At 41.1% G+C, this 13,438-nt stretch overlaps 1 protein-coding gene across 1 annotated transcript; it reads left to right on the top strand.

Moving 5' to 3' along the window:
• Window positions 1–5,052: 5,052 nt before the first annotated feature.
• On the top strand, window positions 5,053–8,705 carry LOC117386650 (E3 ubiquitin-protein ligase TRIM21-like). Its single transcript, XM_033984061.2, has 9 exons — window positions 5,053–5,136; window positions 5,483–5,717; window positions 5,882–6,092; window positions 6,655–6,750; window positions 6,870–7,103; window positions 7,259–7,406; window positions 7,504–7,595; window positions 7,732–7,854; window positions 8,023–8,705. Exons 1-9 carry the CDS (start codon window positions 5,121–5,123, stop codon window positions 8,419–8,421), a joined length of 1,554 nt encoding a protein of 517 aa, XP_033839952.2. The 5' UTR covers window positions 5,053–5,120; the 3' UTR covers window positions 8,422–8,705.
• Window positions 8,706–13,438: the final 4,733 nt, after the last annotated feature.

Here is a 13,438-nt window from a genome sequence, read left to right as displayed (position 1 = left end):
GGTCCTGGTTTGGTCCTGGTTTGGTCCTGCTTTGGTCCTGGTTTGGTCCTGGTTTGGTCCTGGTTTGGTCCTGCTTTGGTCCTGGTTTGGTCCTGGTTTGGTCCTGGTTTAGTCCTGGTTTGGTCCTGGTTTGGTCCTGGTTTGGTCCTGGTTTGGTCCTGGTTTGGTCCTGGTTTGGTCCTGGTTTGGTCCTGGTTTGGTCCTGGTTTAGTCCTGGTTTAGTCCAGGGGCTGCACTCTCCACATGCTCACACCATAACTGACCCCTCATAGTTAAAATGTGTTTTTCAAGGTGTTTTGAACCAGAACTGAACTAAACGCCATAAAACTGAAACGCTGATGTTAGTCCTGACTGTGGCCACCAGCATCGAGGTCCGAGAGAGTCCAGGACTAAACCAGGACTAAACCAGGACTAGACCAGGACTACACCAGGACTAAACCAGGACTAAACCAGGACTAGACCAGGACTACACCAGGACTAAACCAGGACTAAACCAGGACTAGACCAGGACTACACCAGGACTAAACCAGGACTAAACCAGGACTACACCAGGACTAAACCAGGACTACACCAGGACTAAACCAGGACTAAACCAGGACTACACCAGGACTAAACCAGGACTACACCAGGAGGCCGGTCCCTGACAGCAGATGGTTCCTCACATGTTCCTCACATGTCAGAGATGGACTTTAATGCTGCTCCATGGAAAGTACCACAGGATCTAAACCCAGTCTAGGCCTAATCTATGACTCAACCAGAAAATAGCACATACACCATGATTTAAGTAAACTGAACTTCTTTAATCAAGGGACAAAAAATGGAAAATGCAGACACAAGTGACTCAGAGTTAAAGAAACAGTGGACCTGCAGAGGAGCTCACGTACCACCAGAGGGAGACATACCAGAGTTTCAGAAACATGTTTAATCATTGAAATCCAAACCGGGCCTTGAGCTCGTCTAATCAACTCCTTTTGGACGTTCTAAAACTAAATCCAAACACTGGGGTGATCTTCTCTGTGGCTCGGCCCAAACTCTGGAACAAACTGCCTCTTGACACACGGACCATCACTGACCTTGGTCTTTTTAAATCCAGGCTTAAAACATATTTATTCAGACTTTCAACACTTAGTAATGTTGTGACACATTATCTTTATTTATAATTTGTTATATTAATGTACTTTATTCTATTTTATTCTCCTATTTTACTGTTTTAGTGTGATTTTAACTTTGGTCACCTTGACTGCTGTAATGTGATTGATTGATTGAACCATAAACATTTCCTGGTTGATTCACTTTTAAACGTTTTACCTCGTTTTACCTTCTCCTTAAGTGACTTAGACTGAAACTGTGCCCTTTGACTCTGATTCCATTAATTTTATTGTTGTGTTGTTCAGAGATTTAAAGACAGAAGATGTTATCAGGGTTTTATCTTTTACAAACTGTCAGTGAAGTGAACGTGACCAACACGGCACACGCATCCGGGTTTGTCACAGTAATTACTATATTAACAAACCCCAGTTCAGTTTATTTTTGATTCAATTAACAGATTAAAGTATTATTATTATTAAAGCTCGGTATTACATCAGTGAATGGGACACAATGAGCCGATCACAAACGCTGCAATTTTTGAAGTAGGATCCACAAACAACAAAACGTCCAGTCTTATTCTGCATAAAAACTCCTAACTAACTAAGATCTGTGCAAAAAAAAGGTCTGAAATGTGATTCTTGTATTAGTCTTTTTTGTTAATTCTTCTGAACGTCAATCCCTTAAACAGAATCCACTTATTAAAACATAAATCGCAAATCTACCGGTAATCAGAAAAAATCATAATTAGATATTTCTAAGAATCGTTCAGCCCCATCAGAGGTAGAAGAAGTACTCAAATTTGTGACTGAAGTAAAAGTACAGATACCTCAGATACAGATATATATATATATATATATATATATATATATATATATATATATATATATATATATATATATATATATAAGCGTCTTGGATGAGCAGCAAAACGTCTTCACTCCTTTAACTTTTTGTCCAGTTGACAGATTAGAATTTTTCTTTTACTTCAGATACCTCAGGAAAAAAATGTATAAATAAAATAAAAAAATATATTTAAAAAAATATATTTACACCCAAGTAAAAATGAAAGTATTACATGAAAAAATAAAGTAATAAAAAAATAAAATAAAATAATAATAATAATAATAAATAATTAACTTAAAGAGTAAAAATTAAATGTATTTCGCAGGGATTATAAAGTCTGATGAGGCTCAAATGTAGTGATCCCTACTCTAAACAAAATTTTCAAGCCAGTATTTCAATTTGTATCAATCTTGCATCTTGTTCAAGAACTTGTGTCTTTATTTAAAAAAAAAAAAAAAAAAATAACTCACTCATTTTTACTGCTGTAGAAACTTGTTTTTCACCATGCTTGTGAAGAAGTTACTGTGTGTGTTTAGCCACTTGAAAATGGCAGCATTTTTTTTATTTTTTTCCACACCCTAGTCTCACATACAGCACCTTAACATAAACTGGATTACACAGTCTGAAGTCTATTCTGGCACACCCATGACATAACAAAACAATAAAACCTGCTATTTTTGTCCTTTTAAATACTTTTTACGGAATCGGTCACATGTGTAGTGGGGCGTCACAGGGGGTTGGCGTCAAAAATGCTCGTAAAAGTCTCACGAAACTATAGGAGCCACATCACACACACCACACACACCACATAGAGCCACACACTGATGGACGGGTGGAAGCTGCTACTCACAACTTTACTCCCAGAAAAAGAAAACACGTGACGGAGCCGATCGTAGTCGTGGGTGTTGAAGTGTGTGGTCAAGGTAAACCCAACCCTATTTCCAAGATTTAGTCCCATTTCTTCCCCCAAAGTCTTCCTCCTGCTCCAAACCACATGCTTTTCTGACAGAGGAGTGTCTGCAGACCTCTCCATTAAAAGACCCAAGACCTTTACACGTGACTACACTTTAATGAATAGTCCAGCCCTAATTTGAGATGTGGTTTAATTATAACACAGGTGAGAAAATGTCTGCTTACCTGCTGTTTGTGCCAGACAAAGCGTCTCAGCTCTGCTCTGTTCCTCTTTCAAAGGTTGCTATAAAGGTGATTCCAAGTCATTACTGGTGATTTTAATGTACATGTGGATAATGTGTTTGACAGAAACACTGAATAGCTCAGTTCTGTCCTTGAAACCTTTGGTCTGACTCAGTGAACCCAAACACAACAGAGGACACACTCTGGACCTGCTCATTACAAAAGGAGTAAATATTTCAAATGTCAATGTGGTGGATGTTGCTCTGTCTGATCATTTCTGTGTCTTTTTTGACCTGTCTGTTATTCCCAAACCAGCGGCTGGTGCTGCAGTTTTTCGAAGGAGACACATAAATGATAAAACAGGTGCACTGTTCATGGAAATGATACACTTTGAAAATGCCTCATGTTCTGATGTTGATGATTTGTTGAACTCTGTAACTTCGAATGTTTTGAATGTTCTGCACATTATTGCCCAGATGAAGGTCAAAATGGTTAAAGATGAGCAGAACGTGCCATGGAGGAATGATGACTCAGTCTGGGCACAGAAAAGGGAGTGACAGAGGGCTGAGTGGAGCAAGTCAAAGCTCCAGGTTCATTATGAGATTTACAGAGAAAAGATGAAAATGTACAACCACAGTTTAAGTAGAACAAGGGAGAGGGATTTTTCAGACATTATTGGAAGTTGTAGTAAAACTCTCGTGTCCTACTTTTAACAGTAAACAGATTAATAAACCCTCCAGCTCCACTGTTGTTAGAACTATGCCATCGATTCTACAACGCAAATAACAACCGTACAGCCACTTAGACACTTAGAGCGGACTCACTCTGCACCTGTAACTGACAAAACTGTCCAAGAGATGGTCACCAGTCTGAGTTCATCTACATGCTGCTTACCCACTAAACTTCTAAAGTCTGAGCTCAACAGTCTGTTCTCACCTCTTGTTTGCATAGTTAACATGTCACTTCAGTCTGAAACATTCCCAAGAGCCTGTGCTGGTGATAAATGCACAGAAACGACAGATGATGCATATAATTTAAAGAGATCCACACCCTACTCTCACATCAAGCACCTAAACATAAACTGGATTATACAGTCTGAAGTCTATTCTGGCACACCCAAGACATAACAAAACAATACAAGCTGCTATTTTTGTCTTTTCTTTGTACTTTTTAAGGAATCGGTCAAACGTGTAGTCGGGGGTCACAGGGGGCTGTTCATTAGAGGTGGCATTTTTTTGGAGCATTAATGATGAGGCTTTGGTTTTAGTTACTTAGCACCATTTAAATTACCGTGTGAGAAAGGTGGAAGACCTGGCACGTGACTGAGCCGATTCTAGTCAGGAGCGTTTTAATGTATGTTCGATATAAACCCAACCCTATTTCCAAAACGCAACGTATTTCTTCTTCTCAAAGCCAAATAAAAATGGCTTCCAGTGTGATTAAGACTAGAATGAAAAACCACCTCTTCTCCCTGGTATTTAACACGAGCTGGACAGGATATTTTGATGTTTTATTGTTCTTTTCTGTTCTTTTCTACATTTGTTTGAACTTAATGTGAAGCTCTTTGGTCAGCTGAAGTTGTTTTAAATGTGCTATAGAAATGAACTTTAATGAAATTGACTTGTACATTCCTGAAAACGATAGGTTCACGGGCCGGATACCAACCCAACCTTTTCACAAGTTAAAGATAGTAACTTTTAAATGCACGGTGCGAGACTTTTGAACCTACATCGTAAACTATTTTTGTCGCAGCGCTTTGGAAATGACAGTATCAAGAATTCTAACTCTAACAAAAGAGCGCATTGTCCTCTGAGGCAATTATTTCAATTAGTTCCCGAAAAGGCTCTGAAATCACACTGTTCCCATAAGTGTGTGTTGCATTCATGCTGGTATTAATCATAATTATAATTACTACTTCACTATTGCAGAACTGGTTCCATCTTCAAGCAAAAACAACAGTGAGTGTGAATGTGACTCACGTGAGGAGGAGGGACAGGTGTGTATAAAACCCAGAGCACGACTTCACTGCCGTTATTCTGAAGAAACCTGCCAACATGTCGACTCAGCCAGGTAAGATCCAAAGCTCTTACTGCAGCCTGGACGTGGATTTAATTAGCAAATTCTCATAAAGGAAATATTTAGTGTGATATTTTTTATTTTTTGCTTTTGACATTTTGTACATTTTCACAATTTGGCTGCAGCTTTTCTGAACTGCACAGATTCTGATTCTCATGATCTGAAAAAGCAAGAAAAAAGATAGATTTTGAAACTTTAAAACATTAAAACATGTTTTATTTTAATTGTTATTCCTAAAATGAATTGCAAACCGTCCTGTAAGCTGGAAAAGTGAATAAATCTATTTGAAGATAGAATAGGTTCATTTGGTCTTTGTCTCATCTCGTGTCTTGTTCTGCAGTGTCGGTCAGTGTGAGCTCACTGTGGTTCGAGGAGCAGTTTAAATGCTGCATCTGTCTGGACATTTACCGGGACCCCGTGTCCACTCCGTGCGGTCATAACTTCTGCCTGGACTGCATTGAGGGCTACTGGGAGACCAAGTCCCGCCCCGAGTGCCCCCTTTGCAAAGAGACCTTCAGCAGCCGCCCGGAGCTACGCATCAACCACGGCTTCAAAGAAATCATCCAGCATTTTAGGTAAGTTTAATTATATTGTTGAGCATTTTAAGAGGTTAGTCTGACAAGAGACGATTCTTCAGATGTATTTGTGATGAGGAAACAACATGATAACATAGATCATAAAATAGTGTAATATTGGCCCTTTAAACCGGTCAATAAAATGTCTTCTTCTGCACTTCCAGGTCCCTGTCTAATCCCGGACAGGACAATGATCCGAGCACTTTCGGACTCACCGACCCCACCTTCTCCACCTCTCACCTCTGCAGAAGACACAACAAACCTCTGGAGATGTTCTGCAAGAAAGACCAGACGCCAGTGTGCTCCAGCTGCACCGCCAGAGACCACAGGAACCATCCGACAGTGCCCATAGACCGAGCCTGCAAGAAAGTCAAGGTAAGGTCTGGACAAATTTAGAAGGAACACACTAAAGTGAACATTTGTAATATTGGCCAACCATAGATGACGTTACCATTTAGCAGTATGAATGTGGTGTGAGTGTGGTGGTGCTGAGAGGGGCCGATGGTGCAGATTAGCAGCCTCGTTTCTGTCAGTCTGTCCCAGGGCAGCTGTGTCCTACCACCATCAAGTGAGGAGTGAATGAAGAAGGACTTTCAGGCTCTAGATTTGCCAGGGAAAGACAAAAATGAGGGACTTTTTAAACTAGACAGAACCAAGAATAGCAGCGTATTTCTATTTTTAAGACCTAATAAATTCCTGTGAAGGTTATTTATAGCCTTTAAGTGTGAATGAACTCTCATATACCTTCTAATAGCATCTCGTCTGAACTCTAAACTCATGTCCTATAATTATCGTTTATTAAATATTTGTGTGTCAAAACAATGTACAGTTAGAACATTCCTCATGTCACCTGACTTTAACTTTGAAACTGACAAGATAGTGAACCTTATGTAACTCTCTCTAAGTTTATCATTTAAAATGTGGTGTTGTTTTCCAGGTTTCACTAAAAGAAACTAAAGCCCAGATTAAAAAGATGATGCAAGAAAGAATTCACAAAACAGAGGAGATTCAACAGGCCGTGGACCAGAGCAAAGTAAGTCTGGATTTTTGATGATAACACTCCTATAAAGACGAGCTCAATTCACTGGAAAAATGACCAGGTGCAGCCTCTAATTGAATCTAATTTAGTTTTTAAATTTGTTTTTGTTTCAGAAAGTGATGGAGAGGCAGATCCAGCAGAGTGTGGAGGTGTGCACCATGCTGATCAGTGCAGTGGAGAGACAGCAGAGCACTGTGGTGGAGGAGCTGCAGAGGAGACAGGAGGAGGTGGAGGAAAAAGCCAACCAAATGATCAACCACCTGCAAGCAGAGTTGAAGGCCCTGCAGACCAGAGGCATCGAAATAGTCAACCTGCAGGCTACCCAGAACCCCCTGGAGATGTTACAGGTACTTAAGTCCAATCTTATGTTTTATTCCTGCGTTTATTTCCAAACTGACTGGACACTTGAAAGAAGAATTCTTCCACTTAAAACTCAAACCAAACAAGATCAAATAAACTGTACACCTAAACCCTTGATAGTAACTGTTTCTTTTTTTTTCAGACTTTTCCTTCAGTGAATAAACTACCTCTGACACAAGACTGGACTCAAGTCAAAGTGTATCCAGACAGCGGCACAGGAGCGATCAGAGATGGTGTGACGGAAATGATGGAAATCTGCCAGAAAGTCAGCGACAAACTGCTGGAAGAAGGTGTGTAATCTGTGCAGTTTGTTTTATTCATAAACACCAGACGTCCAATTAAAGGTTTGAAAATGAACATTAACATTTAGTGTTTTTATCTTTACAGAAGTGGAGAAGCTGAGTCAGTACGCTCTGGACGTGACCTACGACCCAGACACCGCTTCAGGATGGCTAGAGATCTCTGCTGACGGCAAACAGGTACATTTATAATATCTGTACATTTTATAGAGTAACACTAATAAAATGATTCCAATGGATCATGAGCTTTAATATAACGTCCATAGGGACTTGTCTGATGTGTATTTGTGATCTCACCTGTATCTGTGCTCCTCAGGTGAGCCTCTGCAGTCAGAAGAAGAAGCTCCCAGTGACCGACAACGACAAACGCTTCGACTCGTGCGTCTGTGTCCTGGGCAAAGAGAACTTCTCCTCTGGGCGACAGTACTGGGAGGTCCAGGTGAGGACAGCTCTATGTTCTATGGATTATGTTCATCTACAAATGTGTTCTTCTAAACAAGAGAATACAACCTTTAGTTAGGACTGTGATGATGAATCCACTAAGAGAATCAGGAAGTGCACGTTAGCATCCCAGTGTGTAACAAAGCTGTCTCGTGTTATGTTGCAGGTTGGAGATAAGACCGACTGGGACGTGGGCGTGGCTCAGGAGTCCGTGCAGAGGAGAGGTTCCATCTCTGTGCGTCCGGACGCCGGTTTCTGGTCGATCTGTCGTCGAAGGGGCAGTCTGGGCGCGTGCACTAGCCCCTCCCTCCCCCTGCCTCTGACCCCGCCCCCACAGAGAGTGGGCGTGTACGTGGACTATGAACAGCGCTGCGTGTCCTTCTACGACGCAGAGCTCAAAAAACTCATCTACAGTTTCACAGACTGCGACTTCAGCGGAGCCGTGGTCCCGTACTTTAACCCATGTGTGCAGGACAACGGGAAGACGCCCCCTCTGGTCATCTGCCCCGTGGTGAAGAGCACGAGAGACGCCCCAAAAGACCTGATCATGAGGACCACTGTCTGACTGTGTCCTCGGGCCGCACAGTATATCACATTCAAATGAAAAACACTATTTAAGTTGTATCTGTAGTTTAGACCAAACCTTTCCTTAGTATTACTATGTGTCAATGAGTCCAAATGTTACAGGACCAAACTTACATGGACCTGATGTGTTAAAAACTTTGTTAAGCTGCTATAATTTGACTGTTTTATGTTTTTATACTCGAGTATTTGATGTTAGTGACCTGCACCAGGTCAGACTTTGATTTAAATATTGTGAATTCACAATAAAACAAGTTTAAAATGAAATCAGCTCCATCAGTTTTATTTCAAAAAGGGTCAATACACTTCTATTAACAGCTAAAACAGATTTACATCACCATCTTACCTTTTATTTCATCGTTTCATTGTTCATTTGTATAGCACAATTTGTGCAATATAGTAAAGCAAATCACAAATGATCATCATGAATCAGAATCAGAATCAGAAGACTTTTATTGCCATAGTCTGTGAACACAGTTCACAAACTAGGAACTTGATACGGTGAAAAAGTGCAACATAAACACACTGAATAAATACAAATACAAATAAGAGCATGCACAAAGTTAAAAAGATATGCTTAGAAAAATCAAATGAAATACTTAAAGGGAAAAAATATGTACAATAGCAGCATCAGAACAACAGTGCAAAGTGGCTTATTAAAGTGACCGGTGTTATAAAGTGTCCAGTTTAGTGCAGATATTATAGAGTGTTCATGAGACAAACAGCAGAGGGGAAGAAACTGTTCTTATGGCGAGAGGTTCTGGTCCCAATGGACCGTAGCCTCCTGCCAGAGGGAAGTGGCTCAAATAGTCCATGTCCAGGGTGAGAGGTGTCAGCTGCTATACGGCCTGCTCGCCCCCGAGTCCTGGAGACGTACAGGTCCTGTATAGATGGAAGGCTGCAGCCAATCACCTTCTCAGCAGAGGCACAATGCGCTGCAGTCTCTGTCTGTCCCTGGCAGTGGCCCCAGCGAACCACACAGTGATGGAGGAGGTGAGGATGGACTCAATGATGGCCGTGTAAAACTGCACCATCATCTGGACTGGCAGCTTGCGTTTCCTCAGCTGCCGCAGGTGGAACATCCTCTGCTGGGCTTTCTTGATGAGGGAGCTGATGGTCGGCTCCCACTTGAGATCCTGGGTGATGCAGGTGCCCAGGAAGCGGAAAGAGTCCACAGTGGTGATGGGGGAGTCCGTCAGGGTGAGGGGAGGCAGGGGGGCTGTGACTTTCCTGAAGTCCACGATCATCTCCACTGTCTTCTGGGCGTTGAGCTCCAGGTTGTTGCTGCTGCACCAGGACACCAGCCGGTCCACCTCCCTCCCTTCCATTAATGAAATGAACATTAATGGAAAAATGTGCAGAATAAAACCCTTTCAGTCACATGCTCAGATAAACAGAACTTTTTGAGCCCTGATTTAAACATTGTCAAAGTCGAGGTCTGAGTCACATCTTCAGGAAGAATGTTCCAGGTTTTAGTTGCATAAAACTGAAACACTGATTCTCCATGTTTAGTCCTGACTCTGGGACCAGCAGGAGGTCGGTCCCTGAAGTCCTCAGAGTGTGAGATGGTCCATGTGGCTCATGTGGGAGAGACACATGTGTGAAGTACTTCCTGGTTCTAATCCTGACCCGAGCAGCAGTGTTCTGGATGTTCTGGATGTTCTGGATGTTCTGGATGTTCTGTTCTGTGGCTCGTTTGGAGAGTCCAGTGATCAGGACGTTACAGTCGTCTAATCTACTGGACACAAACGCAGGATAAGTCTCTCTGAGTCTGGTTTTGACAGTTTACCTTTGGTTTTTTTTAGGCAACACATTAGGTTTGGAAAATGGTTCAGAGCTTTGATATTTGTTCTGCCGGTGGAGAGGACAGTACAAAAATACAGTCAAAAAACGAGGGACTTTTTAAAACAAAAAGAACCAAGAATAACAGTCTCCCAAACAGAATTTCTAATTTTAAGACCAATTAAACTTATGTGAAGGTTATTTATAGCCTTTAAATGTGAACTCCCAAATACCTTCTAATAACATATAGTCTGAACTCTAAACTCATGTCCTATAATTATCCTTTATTAAATATTTGTGTGTCAAAACAATGAACCAGTTAGAACACTCCTCATGTCACCTGACTTTAACTTTGAAACTGACAAGATAATGAACTTTATGTAACTGGGGCCCCCCACAGGTCAGGGACAATTTATCTGAGACATATTTTCCAATTTCAACAAAGTACTCCCTGTTTTCTAGAAAGGACCTGAACCAGTTTAGTGCCGTACCACAGATGCCCTCCCAGTCCTCTAGTCTCTGTAAGACAGGCATACCCAAAGTCCGGCCCGGGGGCCATTTGCGGCCCGTGTTCAAATTTCCACTGGCCCCCAGCCTCTGGAATAAAAATAATTATGTGTGGCCCCTCGCACTGTTGACCAGTGTTAAAATACAAATGTACAAGCAATATTATATTTGACCAGAAGATGGCAGAATCCGAGCCGTGCTCCGAGGCCGCGCTCTCTCTGACTTTTATCACCAACTGGATAAAGACACGTTTAAAGAAATTCAAACCTTTGCTACGTAAGTGCTGAGTTTGTTTGGTTTGACATATTTATGTGAGAAGACATTTTTGGTTATGAACTTTAATAAGAAACGTGCGAGGACAAGACTAACTGACTCTCACCCTTTACTACAGTCCAGATCTCAGTTTCAGGTCAGTTACTTGTTCGACTTCTGAGGTGAATAAATTCTAAAATCTCAGTGAATTTATTTTATTGTGATTATCAAAACCACAGTTTAAATGTTCGCTTTTCATATTTATAATCTGTGTATCATTCATTTTGGTTGTGAAAGATGAATGCCATTTGCAATAAAAAGTGCAGTTTAGAAGCATTCAGAGGCAAAAGTGTTCGGGGCTGAATAAGGCAACTAAGGTCACAGTGTAAGAACACAAAATATGTTTACACACAGTGTGATCTGTTACGGGAGACTTCATTAATTAGAATCTTAGTCAATTCTATTGTAATCTTTTGATCGGTTCATTTCAATGAGCCGTTTATTTATTTATTGTTTGTTTGAATAGGAACAGAAACAACAAACACAGAAACAATTCAATGATCAGATGCAGGTATCACAGTGTCAGTTTAAGATAAATCACAAGTGTGTTTCCCCTTTCACATTATTCAAAATCTAAGTAAAACATTGTGTAATCATGAATCAGCCTCTGCAGCTCAGGGAGTGAATCTGGAGGTTCTGAACATGAGGCCTGTCCATAAACTGAGAATGAGACACTTGTGTCTCTGCAGGTCCAGGCTCTGGACACAGGGTCAGGTGTGATTCTCGTGCCTTTTTAAAACAGTATGAGCTCAGGCTACATACAATTCCTTAAAAAAAAACATTTATACAGATTAACAGTCAGGCTAAATTAAGAAGGTTGAACCAAAAATAATCGGTGCTTTGAAGAGTTTATTGTGATAGGGACAAAAAATGTCTTTTTTTTTTTTAAATTAAGACTACAAATATTACTCCAATCAGTCTCTGTGACCCCAGATACAAGGTCAACAATTAAGAAGGAAGAAGAATTTATTTATTGTGACAAGACCAAAAAAGACCTCAGACAGAGGTTAACGAGACAAATGTGCAGTTATAATTAAAATAACATTCATAGAAGAGCAGTGATTGGAGAGTTCACAGGGAACTTATAGAAAACTGGTTTAGAGTTACATAAATGTGGAACAAAGGATCAAACAGGGACAGATACAGTGTGTTCTCTTCTAACAGACAGTGATGGACAACCCACTTTTCCAGAGAGAAACAGTGATGAGTTTCAGATTCATCACCTGTAATAAAATGAAGGGCAGAGTGAAAGAGCCGATCCAACGATTTTAAAGCAGAGGCTGAAGTCTGTATGTACAACACATCCCCACAATCCAGTACAGAGAGAAAGGCTGTTTGCACTATTTCTTTTCTGTTATTTGTTCTGCATATTTCTTTCTCCACTCTATCCGGGCGGATGCAGTTGGTGATGCATTTGTTGTACTTTTAAACTCACGTTCCTACATTTTTGCCTCCATGCGTAAAGTTTAAGATCAGCATGACTTCAACTTGAGAATGAGAAACAATACGTTCACACACACAACAATGGATTCTAGGAAACTAGGACTGTGCAATGTCCTTTTTTAAAATTAATATTACAAATATTGCTTCAATAGAGTCCAAAAATGGTGTAAAACTATTGTGAATGAAATAAGCTTTCCTTGTATCCCACTGTCCCACTTTTTGTAATTGTCAAGATCCCAGTCTGTCCCTGTGTTTCTGTCCTTCTTCGTCCCTTCTGTGTCCTTGTCTGGGTGGAGACTCTGGCACAGAGGGCCTGAGGATCTTACACACCCTCCAGATCGTCAGTGTATCCTCTGTGGTACAGTTCTGCTTGGCTCGGTCTAGTTTTATGATTACGCTCATAGTACTCAGCTCTTTTTTTCTCATATTTTTGCCAGATCCCGTTTTTTTTGGACCCACCTTGCACCTCAGCCTCCGACCCAGCTTCCTACGACTGGTTCGAACACCTCAGCCTCTGACCCAGCTCTCTACGACTGGGTCGAACACCTCAGCCTCTGACCCAGCTTCCTACGACCTGCTCCGTCGATCTTCATTGACCTTTCCTTGTTCGTAATAAAGTGTCAAACTTTTGCCCCGAGTCTGTATCTTTGATCCCCCGGACGTTACGGTACTAATATTTAAAACTGCACCGCGTAACTTTTTAATAGTGGAGCGTCAAACATCTGCTCGTCTCCATGGACATGTCATTGTTTAGCCAGTAATGTTCCACAGTAAAGCATTAAACTGTATGTCATTCACTTTGTCGTTTTAATGTTTATTACTCATCCCAAACCAAATTCCTTGTGAGAACAATCATCTACCTGAACTTATTTCAATGAAGACAAATAACTGACACCGTTGGGCCAGGCTACAGGCCAGATCTGCGGAGAGGCGACTCTGCTCCGGAATTCTAAAAT

The sequence above is a fragment of the Periophthalmus magnuspinnatus genome, chromosome 18, assembly GCF_009829125.3.
Source record: "Periophthalmus magnuspinnatus isolate fPerMag1 chromosome 18, fPerMag1.2.pri, whole genome shotgun sequence".
NCBI classification, from domain to species: Eukaryota; Metazoa; Chordata; class Actinopteri; order Gobiiformes; family Gobiidae; genus Periophthalmus; species Periophthalmus magnuspinnatus.
Note: the sequence above shows the minus strand (reverse complement) of the source record. Positions and strands in the feature narration are given on the sequence as shown.